Source organism: Pseudorasbora parva, chromosome 7 (assembly GCF_024679245.1).
Source record: "Pseudorasbora parva isolate DD20220531a chromosome 7, ASM2467924v1, whole genome shotgun sequence".
In the NCBI taxonomy this organism is placed as follows: domain Eukaryota; kingdom Metazoa; phylum Chordata; class Actinopteri; order Cypriniformes; family Gobionidae; genus Pseudorasbora; species Pseudorasbora parva.
Genome location: NC_090178.1, coordinates 15567759 through 15588097, shown reverse-complemented (window position 1 = coordinate 15588097; position 20339 = coordinate 15567759). Strand labels below are relative to the sequence as shown.

The 20339-nt window shown below is 38.0% G+C and overlaps 2 protein-coding genes across 3 annotated transcripts in view; one reads left to right on the top strand and one right to left on the bottom strand.

Annotated features, from left to right (window-relative positions):
* Positions 1 to 1999, bottom strand: part of osbpl10b (oxysterol binding protein-like 10b) — a 69511-nt gene extending 67512 nt beyond the window's left edge. For both annotated transcript variants that reach the window (XM_067448287.1, XM_067448288.1), the window contains exon 1: positions 1587 to 1999. In XM_067448287.1, the coding sequence (XP_067304388.1) occupies positions 1587 to 1798 (212 nt within the window). In that variant the 5' untranslated portion in view covers positions 1799 to 1999. The remainder of the gene's footprint in view (positions 1 to 1586) is intronic.
* Positions 2000 to 3058: 1059 nt separating this feature from the next.
* On the top strand, positions 3059 to 18716 carry gpd1l (glycerol-3-phosphate dehydrogenase 1 like). Its single transcript, XM_067448296.1, has 8 exons — positions 3059 to 3221; positions 3582 to 3759; positions 4167 to 4307; positions 7144 to 7282; positions 9415 to 9527; positions 13206 to 13442; positions 13587 to 13693; positions 17039 to 18716. Exons 1-8 carry the CDS (start codon positions 3175 to 3177, stop codon positions 17133 to 17135), a joined length of 1059 nt encoding a protein of 352 aa, XP_067304397.1. The 5' UTR covers positions 3059 to 3174; the 3' UTR covers positions 17136 to 18716.
* Positions 18717 to 20339: the final 1623 nt, after the last annotated feature.

The following is a 20339-nucleotide window of genomic DNA, read 5'->3' as shown; positions in this document are numbered from 1 at the left end:
TCACCATCAGCTCTGTTTTCTGTCCACCATCAGCTCTGTTTTCTGTTCACCATCAGCTCTGTTTTCTGTTCACCATCAGCTCTGTTTTCTGTTCACCATCAGCTCTGTTTCTGTTCACCGTCAGCTCTGTTTCTGTTCACCATCAGCTCCGGAATGAAAAGTGCGTTATAAATAAAATGTATTATAATTTTTATTATGTGTGATAGACATGCTCTTAGCGGTTCTTTTCCTTAGTAAGTTATCCTTTCCAAGGCCCGATTCTCATCAGGTCAAAATATTGAGTGGTGTGGAAACTGACATCCCCCCCCCCTCTCTCACACACACACCCACAAATCATTAAGCACTAAACAATGACTAGTGCTGGGGTTAACGTGAGGGGTATTTCTGAGGCATTGCTGAGGGCGAGTAACCCTCCAGCCCTTATGCTTGTTATATGCTTGGCCTGTTTCCTTATCGATCTCTTGACTAAGCAAGAGAATGAGCACAACATTATAGATGTGAGGGATTTCCCATCACGGATGAGTCATAGTCTCTCTCCCAGATGAAAGAGCCTTAAGTGTGGGCTGTGCTGCACTCAACCCTGCAGAACACACAATCATGAAATCCGACAAAAACAAAAAAACCTGCTTTCAATGAGAGGCTCTTGCTTTGGAGTGTTTCTGCATAGCTCAGCTGTTAAAGGGCTAATTTCACATTTAGATTCCTGACCACAATTAGACTTTCATTTTGGTCCTCTGAACAACGGCAAAATCATGAAACCATGATGTTTCAGACTACTGATGTCTGTTTTTAAGATGCAGAAAACCATCTTAATGATCTCAGATTGATTTTTGTGTTATTAAGATACAACCTGCATGTCTAAACTAATGTGATTATGCTACAAATCTGCAATAAGACTGTAGGATAAATAAAACCATTAGAAAATATTGCATAACACCAGAACTTAGATAACAGGTAGGCAAACTAAGAGGTCTTCTATCGCAATAGATTTTACAAAATGCAGCATTACTTGCAGACAGCATTAGTATTTGACAAAAATATGACACGGACAACAGTGATGTCCAAATCAAAAACCTTTTTAGGAGAATCATCCAGACAAACAATTAAATATTTTTCATATATATATATATATATATATATATATATATATATATATATATATATATATATATATATATATATATATATATATAATATTTGTTAACAAACTGGTTACTCTCATGCATGGTGCCAAAACGGATCGAGATTAATTCTTAATTCATAAGTGCTATATTTGACCAAAACTCGACATAAGCTGGTATCAAACAAGATGTTTATTGTATAAGGCTGCCCAGATCAGCATCAACACAAGGAGAAACCCAAAAAATGTAAACAGTGAAACAAATGATTTCATTCATGCATAGCGTCATAAAGCGCGTTCTGTGCATTGCTGTACAATTACGTGTATTCATTATATGATTCAAACACTGGATGTCAAGGAAATGAAGAAATGCATGATCTTCATATTTTTGCTAAGTATGCTACGAAAAATATTTCGTATGGGTTTAAAAGTTTTAAAGAGTGAGCAAACGCCAAAAACTCTTTACCTGCTCTGCCAGCCTTGTAATAAATTGGTGTATTTGTTCAAAACCCCCTCCAAGTGTCTCTTCTGGGTCTGAGATGGATGAGTGTCCGAAACAGCCCCTGATCCCGGACTAAACGAGCCGCTTCTTGCCTGTCTCTGTGCGGGATTCCCCAGATCCGCGGAGCACTTTCCTTTACTGCTCCCTGAATGCGACACGTTTAGTGTTTTTTCCATGATTATTCCAAACTCTGGATCATACAATATGACGATTCAAAATCCAAAGCACAGTTTCAAAACCAAACCAAAGGTACTGTTAAACTAATCATCGTATGGAGAAGACGTTATTGGAGATTACTTTCATTTTTATCTTGCTGCCTTGCCTTTGACTATTTAACGGGCTTCTCTGTGTTTCCATTGGAATCAGTGTGTGGTCACTCTCCCCCCCCCCCCTCCCTCCCCCCGCTCTCCTCCAACAGGAATGCTGCATCAAAGAGGCGAGCGTGAATGTGAATACGATGCCTGAACGCAAAGCCACGCCCCCTCATAGACGCGGAGAAATAACACCAATATAATAATAATCAATAAACAAATCATAAAAAACGTGTCATATTTATTTATTTAGTTAAACTCTCTTAAAAATGTACTCTCATTAGTATATTTCATTTGTCTACTAACAATTAGCTCTTTTGCGAGGGGCAAACATTTCCTTCACTTGACTAATTTCTGCGGGTATTTATTTCTTATGATGTATATTTTTAACTTTATTTCATATTTTTCTGTATTATGTTATTATGTTTTCGTTGGGGTGGAAATTACTATGATTACTGTGAAAAAGGAAACTTAAATTAAACAATTATATCAAACAATTAAACAATTATTTACACAAATACATACACACACACACACACACACACACACACACACACACACACACACACACACACACACACATATATATATATATATATATATATATATATATATTTACACACACACACACACACACATTAATTCATGTTTTTTTTCTATTGAGATTGTGGGCCTGAGACAAAAGGAGGCCAAATAAAATAAAATAAAAAAATAAAAAAAAAGTGGTTAAAAAAAGGAAAGAAAGAACCATTATGCAGATTTTCACCTCAAACTAGTATTTTTTTTTTTTTTTTTTTAGTGCATTAATGTAATGGGTAGCCTATTAATTTAATAAGCTATTAGGTTTAATCATTATTGTTATCAAATTGTTCACAAAGTGTATATTTATAAGCTTTAATCTGCTCAAGTAGAGCGGATAGTTCCATAAAAGCGCTATACACATAAAACGAATTAAATGATCCTCCATTGTGTGTCAGCAGAGAGAGAGAGAGAGAGAGAGAGAGAGAGAGAGAGAGAGAGAGAGAGAGAGAGAGAGAGAGAGAGAGAGAGAGAGAGAGAGAGAGAGAGAGAGAACCTGTTGTACAACTACAACTCCCAGAATTCCTAGCAATCATTTATGACGCATTCAAAAGTGGACCAGCACGTTCCCTCCCACCGAAAAACTGCGTGACTTTATATTATAGTATTATTACCTGTATTGTTTACTTGAAACATTTATCCAGTAGTTGAACGCAAAGATAATGATGGCTGCTCCGCTGAAAGTATGTATTGTTGGTTCAGGAAACTGGTGAGTATGAACGTGTAATGACTATATGATCAATATTTGATTGGTAATGAGATTAATATACAGAACATATGGCGTGGACCAACTGCTATAGCTCAGACAGTACTTACTTAAACTGGAGTGCAAGTTGAATTGCCTGCATATTCATACTGATAATCAGGTCCATATGTTAAACATAGTAATTCTGGGCAAAATAGAGTAATTAATGAATTGATCTGAAGGTCTGCATAACACTCGCTTGACTGCAGCTGGCAAAGCAGCTTCTCATGGTTGTAAACCCTGTATGAAATGTCTCGGTGAACTGCTGTTTAACAACAGACTGGCCTTTTGATTAAAGATACTGTTGTGTTGTTCTGTGCCAAGGGGCTCTGCAATTGCAAGAATTATTGGCTCCAATGCACAGAAACTCCAGTGCTTTGCCACAACAGTCAAGATGTGGGTGTATGAAGAAATGGTCAATGGCAAAAAGCTTTCTGAGATCATCAACACAGAACACGAGAATGTCAAGTATCTTCCAGGCTACAAACTCCCAGAGAATGTGGTAAGACAGCGGGTGGGGTGCTTTTATAGTTGGTAAATTATAATAATTATGGATAATAAATATTAATTAGGTTTATTTGTTGCATTTTATATTGGTCATTGCCACCTTGCTGTCTTTATATCAGCATTGGCATCAGGCGTTAGAAGAGCTGTATCAGTCCACCACTACAGAACTTTTTTACATGGTGATTAATTATATAATATATAGTTAATTAATACAATAATAGATATTAAAATTTTGCACTTATTCCTTGATAACAAATTATATTCAAATTCTATTATATTCTGATTTGCATGCTTGATTGATTGAAAGCATATATTTTGCACATTGCTCTGAATAAATATGTTTTTATGCAAGCTTGATCTGATGTGGAAATAATTGTCAGATTAATGCTGTTTTTCCGGTAGATCGCTGTGCCGCAGCTTCAGGATGCCGCAGATGGTGCAGACCTCCTGGTTTTCGTGGTCCCTCACCAATTCATCCGGAAACTGTGCGATGAGATGGTCGGCTGTGTTTCAGAGAAGGCTCGGGGAATTACACTAATCAAAGTAAGAATACTATGCATTGTACAGAATTGAAATTTAATCCTTTTTGAAAAGGCTTATTCTGTATTGAAGAGGTAAAGTTTTGTTGTTGTTTGGCTTTAAACTAATGCAGGCCATGCACCTCAATCGCACAAACGTATGTGTGAATGTTGAATGTTTATGGTCACCATGAAATCGAAATTGACAATTCTTTTTTTTTATGAAATACTGTATTATTTATTAGAAATTATTTATCTGTAATATTTAATCAAAATATCTTCCCCTTAGCAAAATATTTTCAGGCAAAAAGTACCGCCCTACAATTTGCCACCGTTTCACTCTGATATATATACGTCACAATATGGAAGAAAACTCCATTCATGCCAACTTTAAAGGTGCACTATGTAGTATTTTTGCAGTAAAATATCCAAAAACCACTAGGCCGGTGTTATATATTTTGTTCAGTTGAGTATCTACAATATCCCAGAAGTTTCCAACTATTTGTAAATTGTGAGAAAATTGCTATTTTAACTAAGGACAGGGACGTTTCAGCATTGCATTTGAGAGAGTCGCCTGTCAATTGCGTCATATCTGCGTTACCCTTGGTTTCGGCTTTTATTTGGCAGGAGCGAAACAAGTTACTCTTAGCAGTGTGAACTAGTGAAAGCACGGAGTAAAGTCATAACATCGTTTTAAACACACTTAAATGTATCTAATATGATAAACAGAGCTACATTACCTCAAAATCATAACCGGAAGAGCGGATCTGTGCAGGCGCACGGCGACTATGTCCCGTCCCGTCATAATAAAAGTCCCGGTATTCGCGAGGCGGGTATTTGTTTAACAATCGCTCCAGCAGCTGTGCTCAGGTCCATAACACTCGGTCCTGCTCTGCTTTAGACTACAGTAACATAAATAACCGCATGCATGAACGTGATTTCTGACAGAGTCCTATTTTCCACCGGCTGTGATGAGAAGACCACATCTCCCAAGATGCTGCGCTCACACTTTGCGTCATCAAACTACGCATTTGTTTTGAATAGGCGCCCTCCAGTGGACGGAAAGCTGCATAGTGCACCTTTAAAGGCAAATGATTTGTGCACGGTGCAGTTTGCACAAATTTAGAAGGGTAATTTCTGAAAACTGCATTTTAGAATTTATTTTTAATAAGCAATGCAATATTATTTAATATACACTTATATGCAAGTTTATTACAGAGATGCAGTTTATTTTTTATTGTATATTTCAAAGTTGCACTCAAAATTAACTTGGCTTACAAAAACCGAAGGGCCACATGCTCATCAATGAGCATGACATTTCTTCTCGTAATGCTTGCACTTTGTAAAATAAAATACATTTTCATATTGGACAAATTAATGTGTATCCCCTCTCCCCCGCCCCCCTGACTCAAGGTTGCCAGATCAGCTGCAGGATCCAGGAGGAACGTTTGTAGCTGCAGCTGTGGTAACTAGAGCAGATCTGGCAACCCGGATGCCGAAACACTACTGACTTCGTGATTGGTTGATAGGTGGAGGGTGGAGCTTCAGGCCAAAACTCAACATCATGTCAACATCAGTTGAGGGCTGCAACAACAACTTTTAAATGACAATATCCTGGCCGGATTACTATTGACAGTGATATAAGTATTTGAAATGAACATTTCTTAATGTCTAGTGACATATCAGAGCCATTTTATGATTAATTGAAGTACATTTCTTACATACAGTTCCTTTAAGATTCCAAAGCTGTGTCCGAAATCGAATAGTGGAAATATCTGAGGGGACAGCCATTTGTAGTGGTGTCCGAAACCATTGTGGACGTTATGGAGTACACTTATTCAATCTCACAATGCACAACCAATGTACTCAACGGCTAGAGAATACCCATAATGCACTGTGAGAGTCATGCACTGAATTAATTCCCCTATCTGACGAAAATATTAGCCCACAGCTGAATCGTCCATCAATTTTCCAAACCGCTGGTCCAATTGGGGTACAGTGTAATATCATACAGATATAAATTCCTTTTTAACTGAGTATTAAATTGTTTTATTAGGATTTGTACATAGTTTTCAATGACAGAGTTCAATAAATATTTGTATTACTACTGGAGCTGTCAGTTTGCTAAGTTTCAAATGATTGTTAAACGACAAGCATTATGCAAACTAAGTGGCAGCCCTTCTGGCGCACTTACCGTTTCCGAATTCATTTTTATTCACTCCCTCTAGTGAGCTATAGTGAACTAATGTAGGGAATAGTGAATGGGGGTATAGGGGGCGATTTTGGACACAGCCCAAGTTTTGGTCAAACCTTGAGTATCATCTTCCATGCAGACAGAATGTTCAGGACTGAAGACTGCTGTGGAGTCTCAGACTTGATGTCTAGCGGAGCACAGTGCACCATATGTGGAGTGACTCATGGGTAAAAAAGCCCTCTGTTCTGCTGGTAAACTCTTTGCGTGCAAGTTATCTCCTGGTGCCAGTTTGTCTCCTTTGTTACCGACTATGATGACACACGGCGGGGCTTCATCTCTGTAGTTGTACCTCACCGAATTATATTGATCTTCTCCTCTTCAATATTCTAAAAAAGTAGCCTCGATTAATTCCTCACCGTGTTCCATGTTTAATTTTAAAAGATTCTCTCTTTTCTCTATTTCTGCCTATTTCTTATGTACGCATTCCACCTCCCTTATTATTTTTGTTCTGCTTTGGTGTTCCTCCTCATTTTTTGAGTCATTAGGCAAAGATTGTCCTCCAAACAGCTGTGTTTCAGAGTTATGTCTATTGAGGGGGAAATGGCGTGATGCTACATTAAAAGAGCATTGGTTTTGATATACTTCTCTCTTTTTTCCTTCTTTGTAGGGCATAGATGAAGGACCAGAAGGATTGAAGCTCATCTCTGACATCATCAGGGAAAAAATGGGCATTGATGTCAGTGTCCTTATGGGGGCCAACATTGCCAATGAAGTGGCGGCCGAGAAGTTCTGCGAGAGCACCATCGGTGAGTGAATGTAAACTGTGAAAATTCTGTAGATTGTGGTGCTTACAAGCAACCATCTTGGCAACCACATAGACCTTGTGCACACTGATTGTAAATTAAGTTGTCAGTTCACCAACACAGTGTGACAACCACATTCTACAACCAAATGAAATCCCGAAAAGTTCAAGTAGTCACAACCGCATTTACAAAAATTTCGAAACCGTGTGTACAGAACCGAACTGAACAATTAGTTGTTAAAGGGTAATTAAACCCTAAACCAACTTTTTTTTAATGATCTGCAAGACTGGGGCTTTATTAGTGCTGTTTATTGATTTGAGTAAATGTTTTTACATTTGGGTATAAAGTTAGCCTGACAAGCCAGACCCATATCGAGATGTTGGGTCTGGGAACACACCGTTGGCAGGGCTCATTCCGGGGGGCGGGATAAATGGTTGTCTTAAATGGTGAGATAAATGGTTGTCTTTCAAAGTCCCTCTGCATGCAATAGGATAGCGCTACAACCAACCAGAGCAAAGAAGAAGGTGAAGCAGTTGATAGATTGAACTCCTGTCAAATCAGGTCGGGAATCTCAGAACACATCTTCCTTTTTTAAGATGAGTACAGTTCTGTTCTTTTCTCAAAGAAAAGCTTAACTCCAAGTCTTCCAGAGTCATGGCCAAAGCCAATTCGAAAGACCGCTGCTCGCAAGATTCTTTGTTTTCAAGTAGCACACGAAACCGTCGCAACTCTGCCATCATTGTTAAGCCCACCCACCGACTCTAAACATGATGTGATTGGCCTGACCAGAGTTTGGTTTTTCCAGCTCACAATCCAACGGAGAGTTGCTGGACTACCCTGGCAGCAAATTAAATTTGCTACCGCTAGGGTGCGTCTAAATTTCTAGGCTAGTATGGTGTTTTAATTCTACAATATATGGTGTTCTGCCCTCTTAATTTTGAACGGTGGCTACTGCAGTTGAATTTTCCAATTGGACGTTGTTGGTCATGGTGACGTATGTTGGCTCGCCCAACTGCTCACTACCCACGCCTCTGGCACGAGCTCACCACGCCCTAAGAAATGTTTTCCTGCATTTTTAAATGCACGTTAGGGATGTATATCTCCTTTGTATACACGGTGCAAGAAAATCACAGGGAAAGAGGTACAAGCATTTACTTACTCGTGTTGCTAGATCTTATAACAAGAACAAGCCGAAATTAAAATAAGACCAAAAAAATGCAACCTGCACCTTCTCACTTTATTAACTACATAAACTTGATCACTTTATGTATGGAAGCTTGTTTCCTCCACTGAATAAAAAATAGAAAATTTAATTGCGACTTTTTTTATCGCAATTCTGACTTTTTGTCTCACAATTGCATGATATAGTAAAGTTAGAATGGAAAGTTATAAAGTCAGAATTGCACGATAAACATGCAATTGTGAGTTATAAAGTCAGAATTTTGAGATATAAACTTGTACATTTCTGAGAAAAAAACAGTGTCTCTTTTTCCTTTAGAATTGGACTCACATTTGAACTCACAATTGCGGAGACAAAAAGTCAGAATTGTGAGCTATAAATTCAAAATTTTGTGGGGGCGGGGTGAATTCAGAAGTGTGAGATATAAACACAATTGTAAGTATAAAAACCTGAATTGTGTGAGAAAAAAAGTCACAATTATCTTTTAAATTGTTTTATTCCGTGGCTGAAACAAGTTTCAATACTTTATGAGCCTAACCCAAACCACAAGCCCAAAAACACTTATAATAAGTGGACATGGCAACACTTTAAGAAACACTCTGTGGAGCAGCCTTCCAGGAATAAACAAATACCAATATGGCTGAGCTGACAGTGTTTTATTTAAAAATGTAGAACATAATGGGATTTTTTTGGTTGCTGTAATATTACTTTGGCAAAAAATAGCAGACACCAAACACACAAGGTGGCAGAACATTGCTATGGTTACTTACCACAATGTCAGTCAATGCAATTTCGTGTTCTGTGCACATACACAATGATAATTTATGGGATTCTTTCTCATATTTAAAGGTGCTTGTCACTCCTGTGACTTTACAGTGTGTATGTTACCATTGTATTTTTAACATGCTAAAAAGCACCATGGGAAATCTCTACAAACATTTTCTTCGATCCACAGGCAGCAAAGTGTTGGAAAACGGCCTCTTGTTCAAAGAGCTCCTGCAGACGCCTAACTTCAGAATCACCGTGGTGGATGATGCTGACACCGTAGAGCTCTGCGGAGCCCTCAAGGTAAATATCAGTCTTGTCTCGCTGTTCATCCCAAGGGAAATATCTTGATGCAGGCACCTGAGATGCAGGGCTTCAGGGGCACGACTCAGACCTCTCTGTGAAGATGAGCCTGCGCTGCTGAATTTACAATTAGATGCTGTAAGGCTGCTGTCTTCCTAGTAAATACATTGTAAAAAATCTTTGTAATATTGGCAAGCTTTAACAAATATTCTGGGTTATTAACAACTTAAAGGGTTACTTCAGCGCTGGGTAGATGATCTGTATTTAAACTGGGTCATCAATGTAGGAGAAATGTGAAATTATTTTTGAATTTGGTGCTTTCTAGACAGAAAAGACAGAAAATGTATTTTTGTCTCATGGGGATGAAAAACTACAATTCCCAGAATGCTTCGCTGCCACGTGAGGCCATTCCCAAAGCCACCAACTTGATTACTGTGACTGAGTTGGAGAAGACACTACAATTAAAAACTGAACGTGTCTGTTCAATATAATGAGTGAGTCACCGCGCGAGTATCACAGCACTGAGCACTAACTGCAGGAGTCAGATAAATGAGCTGATGAGCTCTCGTGATGAGAGCTGAGGTTATCGCGACTACACTCGCGGCATACATTCACAACGCAAGTTCAGTCTGGCATGTTTCAGTTCATGCCTTTGTAAGCTTAACTTTCATAGAAATTAATTTGAGAAGTTAAAAGACTTACATTGCTCACCATAGCTCCGTTTAAATATGTGCCTGTAGCTGCCAGCTGAGCTGTGAGTGTGATCTTCCATCCCCCATGCGCGGGTTCAAAACATGCGGAAATGGCTCCCTCTGCTGGCTGTAGTCTTTAGCCTTTGGCCAAACATTCCTCCGATGATGGAAATATCATCAATTTGCATCATAGGAGGAATTTTTCCAGAAATAAAATGCATATGTCTCAGGGGGATATCAGGGGGGGAAAGCACAATCATTTTAATATACTCCAGGATTTCTACTGATACAAAGCCATATGCTAATCGCTGAAGTAACCCTTTAAAACAGAGATGCCCAAACTAGGGCCCGCGGGCCAAAGTTGGCCCGTGGTAACCTTTGATTTGGCCCACCAAGGTCCGAGAGAGAGAGCCTACATTTTGAAATGATAAACGCTCAAACATTATAATAAGCATGCATGTTTATTTTCCGTCAGTGAAACAACTCACTGCAGCCTGTAAAACAATTAAACAATTATCAGTAAATAATGGTAACCCAAAGAGTATAAGAAAATTAATTATTAGTTAAAAAAAGATTTGTAGATAGATTCCTAGCCTTTTCCCCCTTAAAGATGCGTCCTATGCCGGTCTGCGCTTTGAGATGAATGTGGGACATGAGCTGGATAGACACCTTTTCTAATATCTTTGTCTTCATGATGTTGCAAAGCAACACTTGTTGTAAAAGGGCTGAAGAGTGAATTTTATCTTCCACAGGGCCAAGACATTTAGGCTATGTTTGATTATGCACCGCTAGAAAAAGCGAAAGTAAAACCGCTGGGTGCACGTGAACTGCGCTATTCAAATAAACTTGACGCGTAAAACAGCTGGGTGCACGTGAACTGCGCTATTCAAATAAACTTGACACGCCTCAAGTCTAATAACAAGCACAAACATAAAATTTAATAAAATAAAATTTGTCAAAAGGTATTCGTCCTACAGTCTTTACCATAGATGTGAATGGGTATAATATACTTAATTATACGCAAACGAAAGGAAGAAGCATTAATATTTTCCTGTGAAAATGAGTGCGACGCGAGTGAAGATTTGAGAAAAGAAACCAGATGTCCATCAAATCGGGTGACCAGAACGCAAAACAGAATTAAAAAGCTGGCAGATCTTAAATTGGGCTCAGCCCACCTCTCTCATCCAGGGCTGCAATGTTACATCTGCGAATTTATTTCCTTTTTAAACAAAGTTTTGTGCTTTTACTCCTGTGGTAATATTCACGTAAAACAGCATTCACATACCAAACACTGGGTTAAGGACGAAGATAGAGCTTTAAGTAGAAAATAGTTTTTATGTAAAGAGATAAATTAAAATAAAAAGTGCACAACTCTTCTTAAGTGGAAGGAAGCTACCTTTTTTCCCCATCACGTGGAAACTTGTGCGGGTGAGTCCTTATTTGGGTTAATAAAATAATGAAATTATAGTTTTTAAGTAGAAAATAGTATTTATGTAAAGAGATATAATTTACTATACTCTGTATTTTATCTTTTTATAAAAATAAAAATAAACGACGATATCATCGTCCATTGCGATGTTTTACTGTAAACATTGTCAACTGCCAATTTAGGGGATATCGCCCAACCCTATTTGCAAACAGTCTGTTCCTTTTTTAAAAGAGTAAAATATCCGTCAACATTATGAATCTGGATCATTGTGTATTTGACATTGAACCGTATTTTACATTGAACACTTGGGGATTGTTGCCCATTTAATTGGTCATTAAAATGCAACACTTTACAAATAAAACTGCATTAGTTAATCAGATTACATTTGTTTTATATTTATTGTAAACATTATGAAATGAATAAACCCATAGCAACTTTAATGTAGGCCTAATACAGTTTGATTTATGATTTTTTTTTTTTTATTACTTTCGGCCCACGTCTCTCAATCAAGTTTGATTTTTGGCCCTTCATAGGAAAAAGTTTGGGCACCCCTGCTTTAAAAAGATCATTCACTCACCCTCATTTCATTCCAAAACTCTATGACTTTCTTTCTTCTGTGGAACATAAAATACTTTTTTACATTAAATATTTGTATCCATGCAATGGAAGTCAATGGCCAGCAAAATGGATTTTTTTTACCAACATTCTTCAAAAACATCTGTTCTGCAGAGAAAATAAAGTCATATAGGTTTGAATGACACAACAGTAAATAAATGGAATTGCATTATTCATTAATGCAATTATCTAATCAACCGATCACATGGCAGTTGCTTCAATGCATTTAGGGGTGTGATCCTGGTCAAGACAATCTCCTGAACTCCAAACTGAATGTCAGAATGGGAAAGAAAGGTGATTTTAAGCAATTTTGAGCGTGGCATTTTTGTTGGTGCCAGACGGGCCGGTCTGAGTATTTCACAATCTGCTCAGTTACTGGGATTTTCACGCACAAACATTTCTAGGGTTTACAAAGAATGGTGTGAAAAGGGAAAAACATCCAGTATGCGGCAGTCCTGTGGGCGAAAATGCCTTGTTGATGCTAGAGGTCAGAGGTGAATGGTTGAAGCAGACTGATTCAAGCTGATAAAAGAGCAGCTTTGACTGAAATAACCACTCGTTACAACCGAGGTATGCAGCAAAGCATTTGTGAAGCCACAACATGCACAACCTTGAGGTGGATGGGCTACAACAGCAGAAGACCCCACCGGGTACCACTCATCTTCACTACAAACAGGAAAAAGAGGCTACGATTTGGACGAGCTCACCAATATTAGACAGTTGAAGACTGGAAAAATGTTGCCTGGTCTGATGAGTCTTGATTTTTGTTGAGACATTCAGATGGCGTCAGAATTTGGCGTAAACAGAATGAGAACATGGAACCATCCTGCCCAGAATATTTATGTAAAGTCTATCAGCATTTGATTTGCCAAAGTTACCAAGTTAATAGTCTGGACACTTATTAGCACCATATTTATCCATTCTTATTTGACCCTGTTTCAGAACATTGTAGCTGTGGGCGCCGGCTTCTGTGATGGTCTGCAGTGTGGAGACAACACCAAAGCAGCCGTCATCCGCCTGGGCTTGATGGAGATGATCGCTTTCGCCAAACTCTTCAGCAAAGACGATTCTGTGTCCTCTGCCACATTCCTCGAGAGCTGCGGAGTTGCTGACCTCATCACCACCTGCTACGGAGGACGAAACCGTCGCGTGGCAGATGCTTTTGCCAGGACAGGGAAGGTAAATGGAAAACCAGTCCATTCCTGTCTTTCTCCACTTGCCTGATGGCATGTAATGTACGTTTTATGGATTGAAGGAAGATACTCAGTATTAGGCACATTTGCTGATGCAGAAAAGATCGATACAGATTTATTTTTGTTTTAGAGTATCGAGGAACTGGAGAAGGAGATGTTAAATGGACAAAAGCTTCAGGGACCATTGACTTCTGCTGAGGTCTATCATATCCTCAAACAGAAGGGCCTAGTGGATAAGTATGTGTAACCTTTTTTTTGGCTGTTATTATTATAATGTTTTTTATGTTATTTATATTATATTTCATTAGCCTTTATGTCGATTGACATAAACTCCTGACATTGTGTTCATGTAGGTGACACTATACTGAATAAAAATGTAAAGTTAAAGAAATGTATTCTAACAATATAGTCTATTTAAGAGATCTGACTTTTATAAATGTACTTATTTTTTATGCATAATTTTATCCCACTGTTTCTGTCATTATGCGTTAAAAAGAAGTATTTTCAAGTAAAGTCATTTTCAGAGTGACAATCTTTTTTTTATTTTATAGAATTATTATTTGGTCAAAGATTGTGGTGATTGTTTTCTAGTAAACATTAAATGAAAATACGAATTAAATACATTTTTACGAATGTTCCAGAATGTCAAAATTATAACATGATTTAATTATTGGAAAAAAATTTCATTTTAGATAAAGTACTGACATTTGTTGCGTTTGCTCTTTACAATGTCGCACACATAACAGTAATTAATATGATTAGCGCGATTGGTTACAAGATAGTTTGTGAAGTAAGAAACACCAGCGATTTCAAACCACGTTTTGAGACACTTTTTTTCTCTCACTGCTGTTTAAAGAAGGAAATACTCGGCAGCAGTGTTGACTTATGAATTTGCACATGGTTTGTCATATTGAAAAAACAACACAAACGTATAAACCACATTAAAAACTTGATTTGAACCACAGGGGTTCTTTAAACTAGCTACTTGCTAGTTAATGCTATGTTAAATTAAAAAAAAATGTATTTAGATAAAAATGTATCTTACATGCACTGCTATTTTAATACATTTTATTCAGCAAAGATGTATGAATATGTTCAAAATAGGCATTTATAATGTTGCAAAAGTTATACAGGTGCTGGTCATATAATTAGAATATTATCAAAAAGTTGTATATTAACATAAAAGTGAAACTTGTATATTATATTCATTCATTAGACACAAACTGGTATATTTCAAATGTTTTTTTGTTTTGTTTTTAATTTTGATGATTATAAACGACAAATAAGGAAAATCCCAAATTCAGTATCTCAGTTTCTATATTAAAGACGCCTGGTGCCACACTTTAATCAGCTAATTAAATCACAACACCTGCAAAGGCCTTTAAATGGTCTCTCAGTGTGGTTCTGTAGGCTTCACAATCATAGGAAGACTGCTGACTTGATAGTTGTCCAAAAGATGACCAATGACACCTTGTACAAGGAGGGAAAGGCACAAAAGGTCATTGCAAAAGTGGCTGGTGGTTCACAGAGCTCTGTGTCCAAGCACATTAATAGAGGCGGAGGGAAAGAAAAGATGTGGTAGAAAAAAAGTGTACAAGCAATAGGGATAACTACACCCTGGAGAGGATTTTGAAACAAAACCCATTCCAAAATGTGGGGGGGATTCACAAAGAGTGGACTGCAGCTGGAGTGAGTGCTTCAAGAACCACTACGCACAGACATATGCAAGACATGGGTTCACTTTCAGCAGTCGCATTCCTTGTATCAAGCCACTCTTGAACAACAGTTCACGTCAGAAGCATCTTGCCTGGGCTAAACACAAAAAGAACTGGACTGCTGCTGAGTGGTCCAAAGTTATGTTCTCTGATGGAAGTAAATTTTGCATTTCCTCTGGAAATCAGGATCCCAGAGTCTGGAGGAAGAGAGGTGAGGCACACAATACACTTTGCTTGAGGTCCAGTGTAAAGTTTCCACAGTCAGTGATGGATTGGGTGCCGTGTCATGTGCTGGCATTGGTCCACTGTGTTTTCTGAAGTCCAAAGTCAATCAGCCGTATACTAGAAAGTTTTAGAGCACTTCATGCTTCCTGCTGCTGACCAAATTTATTGAGATGCAGATTTCATCAATTCAAAGGAACCAGTACCTGGTTTAAGGGCCATGGTATCCCTTTTCTTATTTGGTCAGCAAACTCGCCTGACCATAACCTTGTGAAGAGGAAGATGCGATATGTAAGACCCAAAAATGCAGAAGAGCTGAAGGCCACTATCAGAGCAACCTGGGCTCTCATAACACCGGAGCAGTGCCACAGACCGACCGACTCCATGCAACGCTGCAGTAATTCAGTTAAAAGGAGCCCCAACTAAGTATTGAGTGCTGTACATGCGCATACTTTTCATGTTCATGCTTTTCAGTTGGCCAAAATTTCTTAAAATCCTTTCTTTGTATTGGTCCTAAGTAATATTTTAATTTTCTGAGATACTGAATTTGGGATTTTCTTTTACGAGTTGTCAGTTATAATCATTAAAATTAAAAGAAATAAACGTTTGAAATATATCACTTTGTGTGTAATGAATGAATACCATGGAAGTAGTGAAATAAATATATATTACCTAATATTAGGAATGTGTGGTTGAACTTTATTTTTAATGAACGTGGGACAGACATGTTCACTTAATTTCACTGCGGAATCGTTTGTAAACAAATCTCCGGTCGATGCTGGATTTGGATTCGACAGGAGGAATGGTGCAACACACATATGTGAGTACAACGTGTTTTTATAAGTGATAGAATTGCATTGTTATAGATGGTTTTGCTTATGTGTACGTGTCTAACAGGGCCAGAGCTCGCAAAGCCCGGCAGGCCGATGAATCTCATTATATTCCGTTCTTGATCTGTTGTCTTTCGAGTCTCGACTTGACATTTGAAGGGCGGCGCACGTGGGTCTGTTTGTGTGCGTGCATGCGGTTTGCTCTTATATCGTCTGATCTTGCGGGCTATGTGTAATATAAAAATAATAGTCCAATCAATCGCGGGTGGATTAGAAATAAATCATTGTGTTTATTTGATAAAGACGTTTACGAGTCAACTGACGGGAGCTTAAGCTCATTAAATATGCAAATCTTATCCAATCCTAGCCGTGGGTGTTTACTTCAAGTCTCCAGTGTGTCACGCCCATCAAAACCCAGCGTTTGGGAGAGAGCCTCAAAAGCAGTGTAGAAAATAGCCTATTACTTATTGGTTATGATGTTTTTGAATGTAAAAACCACACAAACGTCATTAGTTGACCTCAGACAACAGTATAAAACAATGAAAAAGCCAGTTCTTGACACCTTTAATAGGACATTAATGTGTACCCTACTTATGTGAAGTGTTGGGTTTTACAACGTCATTAGTTGACCTCAGACAACAGAATAAAAAAATAAAAAAGCCAGGTCTTGACACCTTTAATAGGATATTAATTTGTACATTTCATCATCCTTCATTTAACAGATGTGTGTTATTCAGAGTGACTTACAGAACTTGCTCTAGTCTAGGGCACAAATGTTCTTTGTCTAGACATCTCACATCTACATTATTCTCCAGGTTCCCCCTGTTCACGGCTGTTTATCAGATCTGTTTCGAAGGCAAACCGGTTCAGGACATGATCACTTGCATGCAGAACCATCCAGAGCACCTGTGAGTGTCTCACAGGGACCAGAACCCACGGTGCCCCCCTTCTCCTCCACCATCCCCTACGGTCTGTTGGTCCTACCTCTTCTGTTAGGTGGTCCTACCACTAACACTTCATTTAAAAAAAAAAAAAAATCTTATTTACACATACAATGTTATATTTTAAGCCTCTTTTTTTGTCCCAAGTCCAGTTCTACACTAATGGTTAGGCTTGAACTCAGGGGTTTGCTTCTGACCTAGCAGGTTTTGTTATCATACATGACAGAACATACTCTGAGATTTTTTTTATGGAAGAGCAAAGTGTTGTTATCCAGTCAGTTTGAGCCATTATGGAGTTTTTAACTATTTTCTCTCTGTCTGACTGCCCTCTTGTGGATGGTCCACAATATCACCTCACTGACAGATGAGATGAAATGCCTCTCTCTTTGTTTTTTTATGACCATAATGACCATAGAAGCTCACTTCAGGTCCACATTAAGAGCAACATGACACGACTAGAACGGCTCCACTATGATCAACGAATTGCTTGTGTGCTAAGATACTGTCAAACCAGCACAATACCACTATCCTTAATAAAACCTAAAACTTGGGAGTTTTTGATACTTTTACACTTCATTTGACACAAGGGCACAAGTATACAGATTCATTATTTCATTTCCGGTTGCTAAGTTTCATGTTGATAAATGTTAAAACTGCCATTTACTACTAACGTTTTGAGAGAAACAAGATTGTTTTCTTTAAATGTGAAGATGCCTTTCAACTGCTTACTGGTCAGGAAGATTTCTCAGACAGGTCAAATAATACTTGAATGGACTGGCTTTGGGTTTGTGTTTGTTTTGTTTAGTTTTAAAGGACAATAGATTTTATAAAAGGGACTCAAATCTCTCATCTCAGTATCCCAGCATGCCCCTTTTAAAACCAAGTGCTTTTAAGACAGTGGGAACACGAAAACTTGTTACAGAATGACATTGTTGGCTAAATTCTATTGTGTTAGTGTTTAAATTAAGTGTTACATATCTAAGCTTCAAGAATGTGTTACAATCTTGTTAGAAACTCCTAATTGTTTATGCCCTAGGTTCACTTTTTTTGGTACTCACATCTCTTTGGAGATTAGCATTGACAATAATGAATCTGTTGTTGTACTATGAAAAGAATGAAGGAATGAGTTAGTTAGATCTGTAGTTTTCAAACAAGCGAGTGTGTTATGAGAGCAGCTAGTGTTTGAATCCATAATGGCCTTTTTTTAGCACTGTACTGTGCTTATAGATCTGTTAGGTCATACCTAACTTAACAATATTAGCTTTTAGCATGTATCTTTTACAGTGTGTCATGTGTTGTTTTTATTTCTTCAGTGTTCATGTAAGAGTTTGAATCATACAAGTATAAAACTGTGTAAACAAATGTTGCTGTGGAATCATTAACACTCCATTAACTATGAAACCGCTAAATGTTTTATGAATCCGTCCTGTATTCTCTCCTCTGAGAATGTGATCATCTTTGCAAGCTGTTCTAACGAGCGTCATGAAGGCTGAACACTTAAACAAATGCTGCTTTTGAAAGTAACCAATAAAATGTTTTGTTCTGTGCTAAATGTTTGTTTCATTAATGCGTTGATCTTGGTTTAAATGTGAAGCAACATTTTAAGATCTTAATGGTTGTAAGACTGAAAAAACTAGCATATGCCGAAATGTCTGAATGAAGAACAAAGACTCTCTGAGAAAATAAAGGAAATTAACATCTGAACTGTCCCTCACACACCACTGGAGACGCAAGTCTCACCTCACTATCAGCTAATCTACATCTTTCCCTATTGACTCCCTCTCCCCCAATTCATTCCCTCTCTCATGCTGAGATCACTGAAAATGCATCCAGAATCTCTATATTACAATGTCAATCCACACGATCGAGTATCATATGTGTTTGATATCATTTGAAATGTCTCAGTGCGACTGGTACAAATATCTCAACTCCACAGAAGTAAACTAGAACATCATGAATGTTTTAAGGGTTTAAAGATATCTTTCCTTGGTGTATGGTGGGTGTGGCTTTCAGCCATTTGGCCTCTCTTCTAATCAAGTCTATAGAACTTGATCAATGCAAATTCCTATTGTGCTGGGTATGTATCTGGTTTTGGGTATTTAAGGAAATGTTGCAAAGAGCTCAGGGCTCGATACTGTACTCAGGTCAGCCCGTAATGCTGGACGTTTTAACCCATGCAGCATTATGTAACCTTGATAAGTCCGGTATACATCATTCTTTACTTTAGAGTATTTGATGTGAAGTATACCTTTGAATTGATTATGTAATTGGCGTTATACATTTACCTGATTGTTAATAAATTGTTATACTTTGATCGATTCTGACTTGCTCTGGAATTATTCAGGTTGGGTATAATTTCAACAAAGGGTTAAACAGAATAATTAAATGTGTAGTTAAACTATTAAAATTGAATGACCAAATAACCAAATGGCATTCTAACCTAAATTCTAAATTATCATTAAATGGAGTCAGATAACGAGGAATTGGAATAAAATCCCCTTTTCCCCACTGAAAAGACGAACGCGCAGCGACCTTCACCCGCCGATCGTTGGCCTCCATTGGGACGATTTGGGCGGCCTTACAATTTGGTGACCCGGCGACGTGATGTTGCAACTCTCTTACGAGCAACGTCTTTTCAGTGAAGTATTGGATTTTAAAAACCAACAAGAGGTTTGAGCTTCTCTTTCTTCAACTGCTGTGGTAAGTACATTTTCATTGCCTTTTAGAACTGTTGAGGGAAAGTTTATCTGCAACTCACACATATAGACACATTTATAGAACGGGTCGGTATACCCACTATAGATCGGAACCGTAGAAATCCGATATTGTGTAAGAATTAGACGTGAAACATGACTTTCCAGGGACAGCACAGCTGTAGTGTAGATGAAGAAATTATGGGAATACTAGGCGTACAACTACAAGATCTCCTCTTTCAATTAAACGACAAAGGATTTAACATGAAGTGGACCAATAACGAAATTATATCCTGGTATTCTGCTAAGGGCGCGCAACTAAAATCAAAATCAAAATACAAGAGAATTCCCGCTGCAATTGTTTATTTGCTTCGTCGTAACGACCTCAAAACAATGGCCGAGAATGAACGAACGATAACAAATATCAAAGAAATTGAAAGATTGCGATCGGACGAATTACAAAAGTTAAGAGCAAAAGTCGA

Coding starts and splice junctions, on each gene's coding strand:
- gpd1l (XM_067448296.1), top strand. CDS start 3,175: ATGATGGCTGCTCCGCTGAAAGTATGTATTGTTGGTTCAGGAAACTG. Junction 4,308..7,143: donor GGGGAATTACACTAATCAAA/GTAAGAATACTA, acceptor CCTTCTTTGTAG/GGCATAGATGAAGGACCAGA. Junction 7,283..9,414: donor GTTCTGCGAGAGCACCATCG/GTGAGTGAATGT, acceptor TTCGATCCACAG/GCAGCAAAGTGTTGGAAAAC.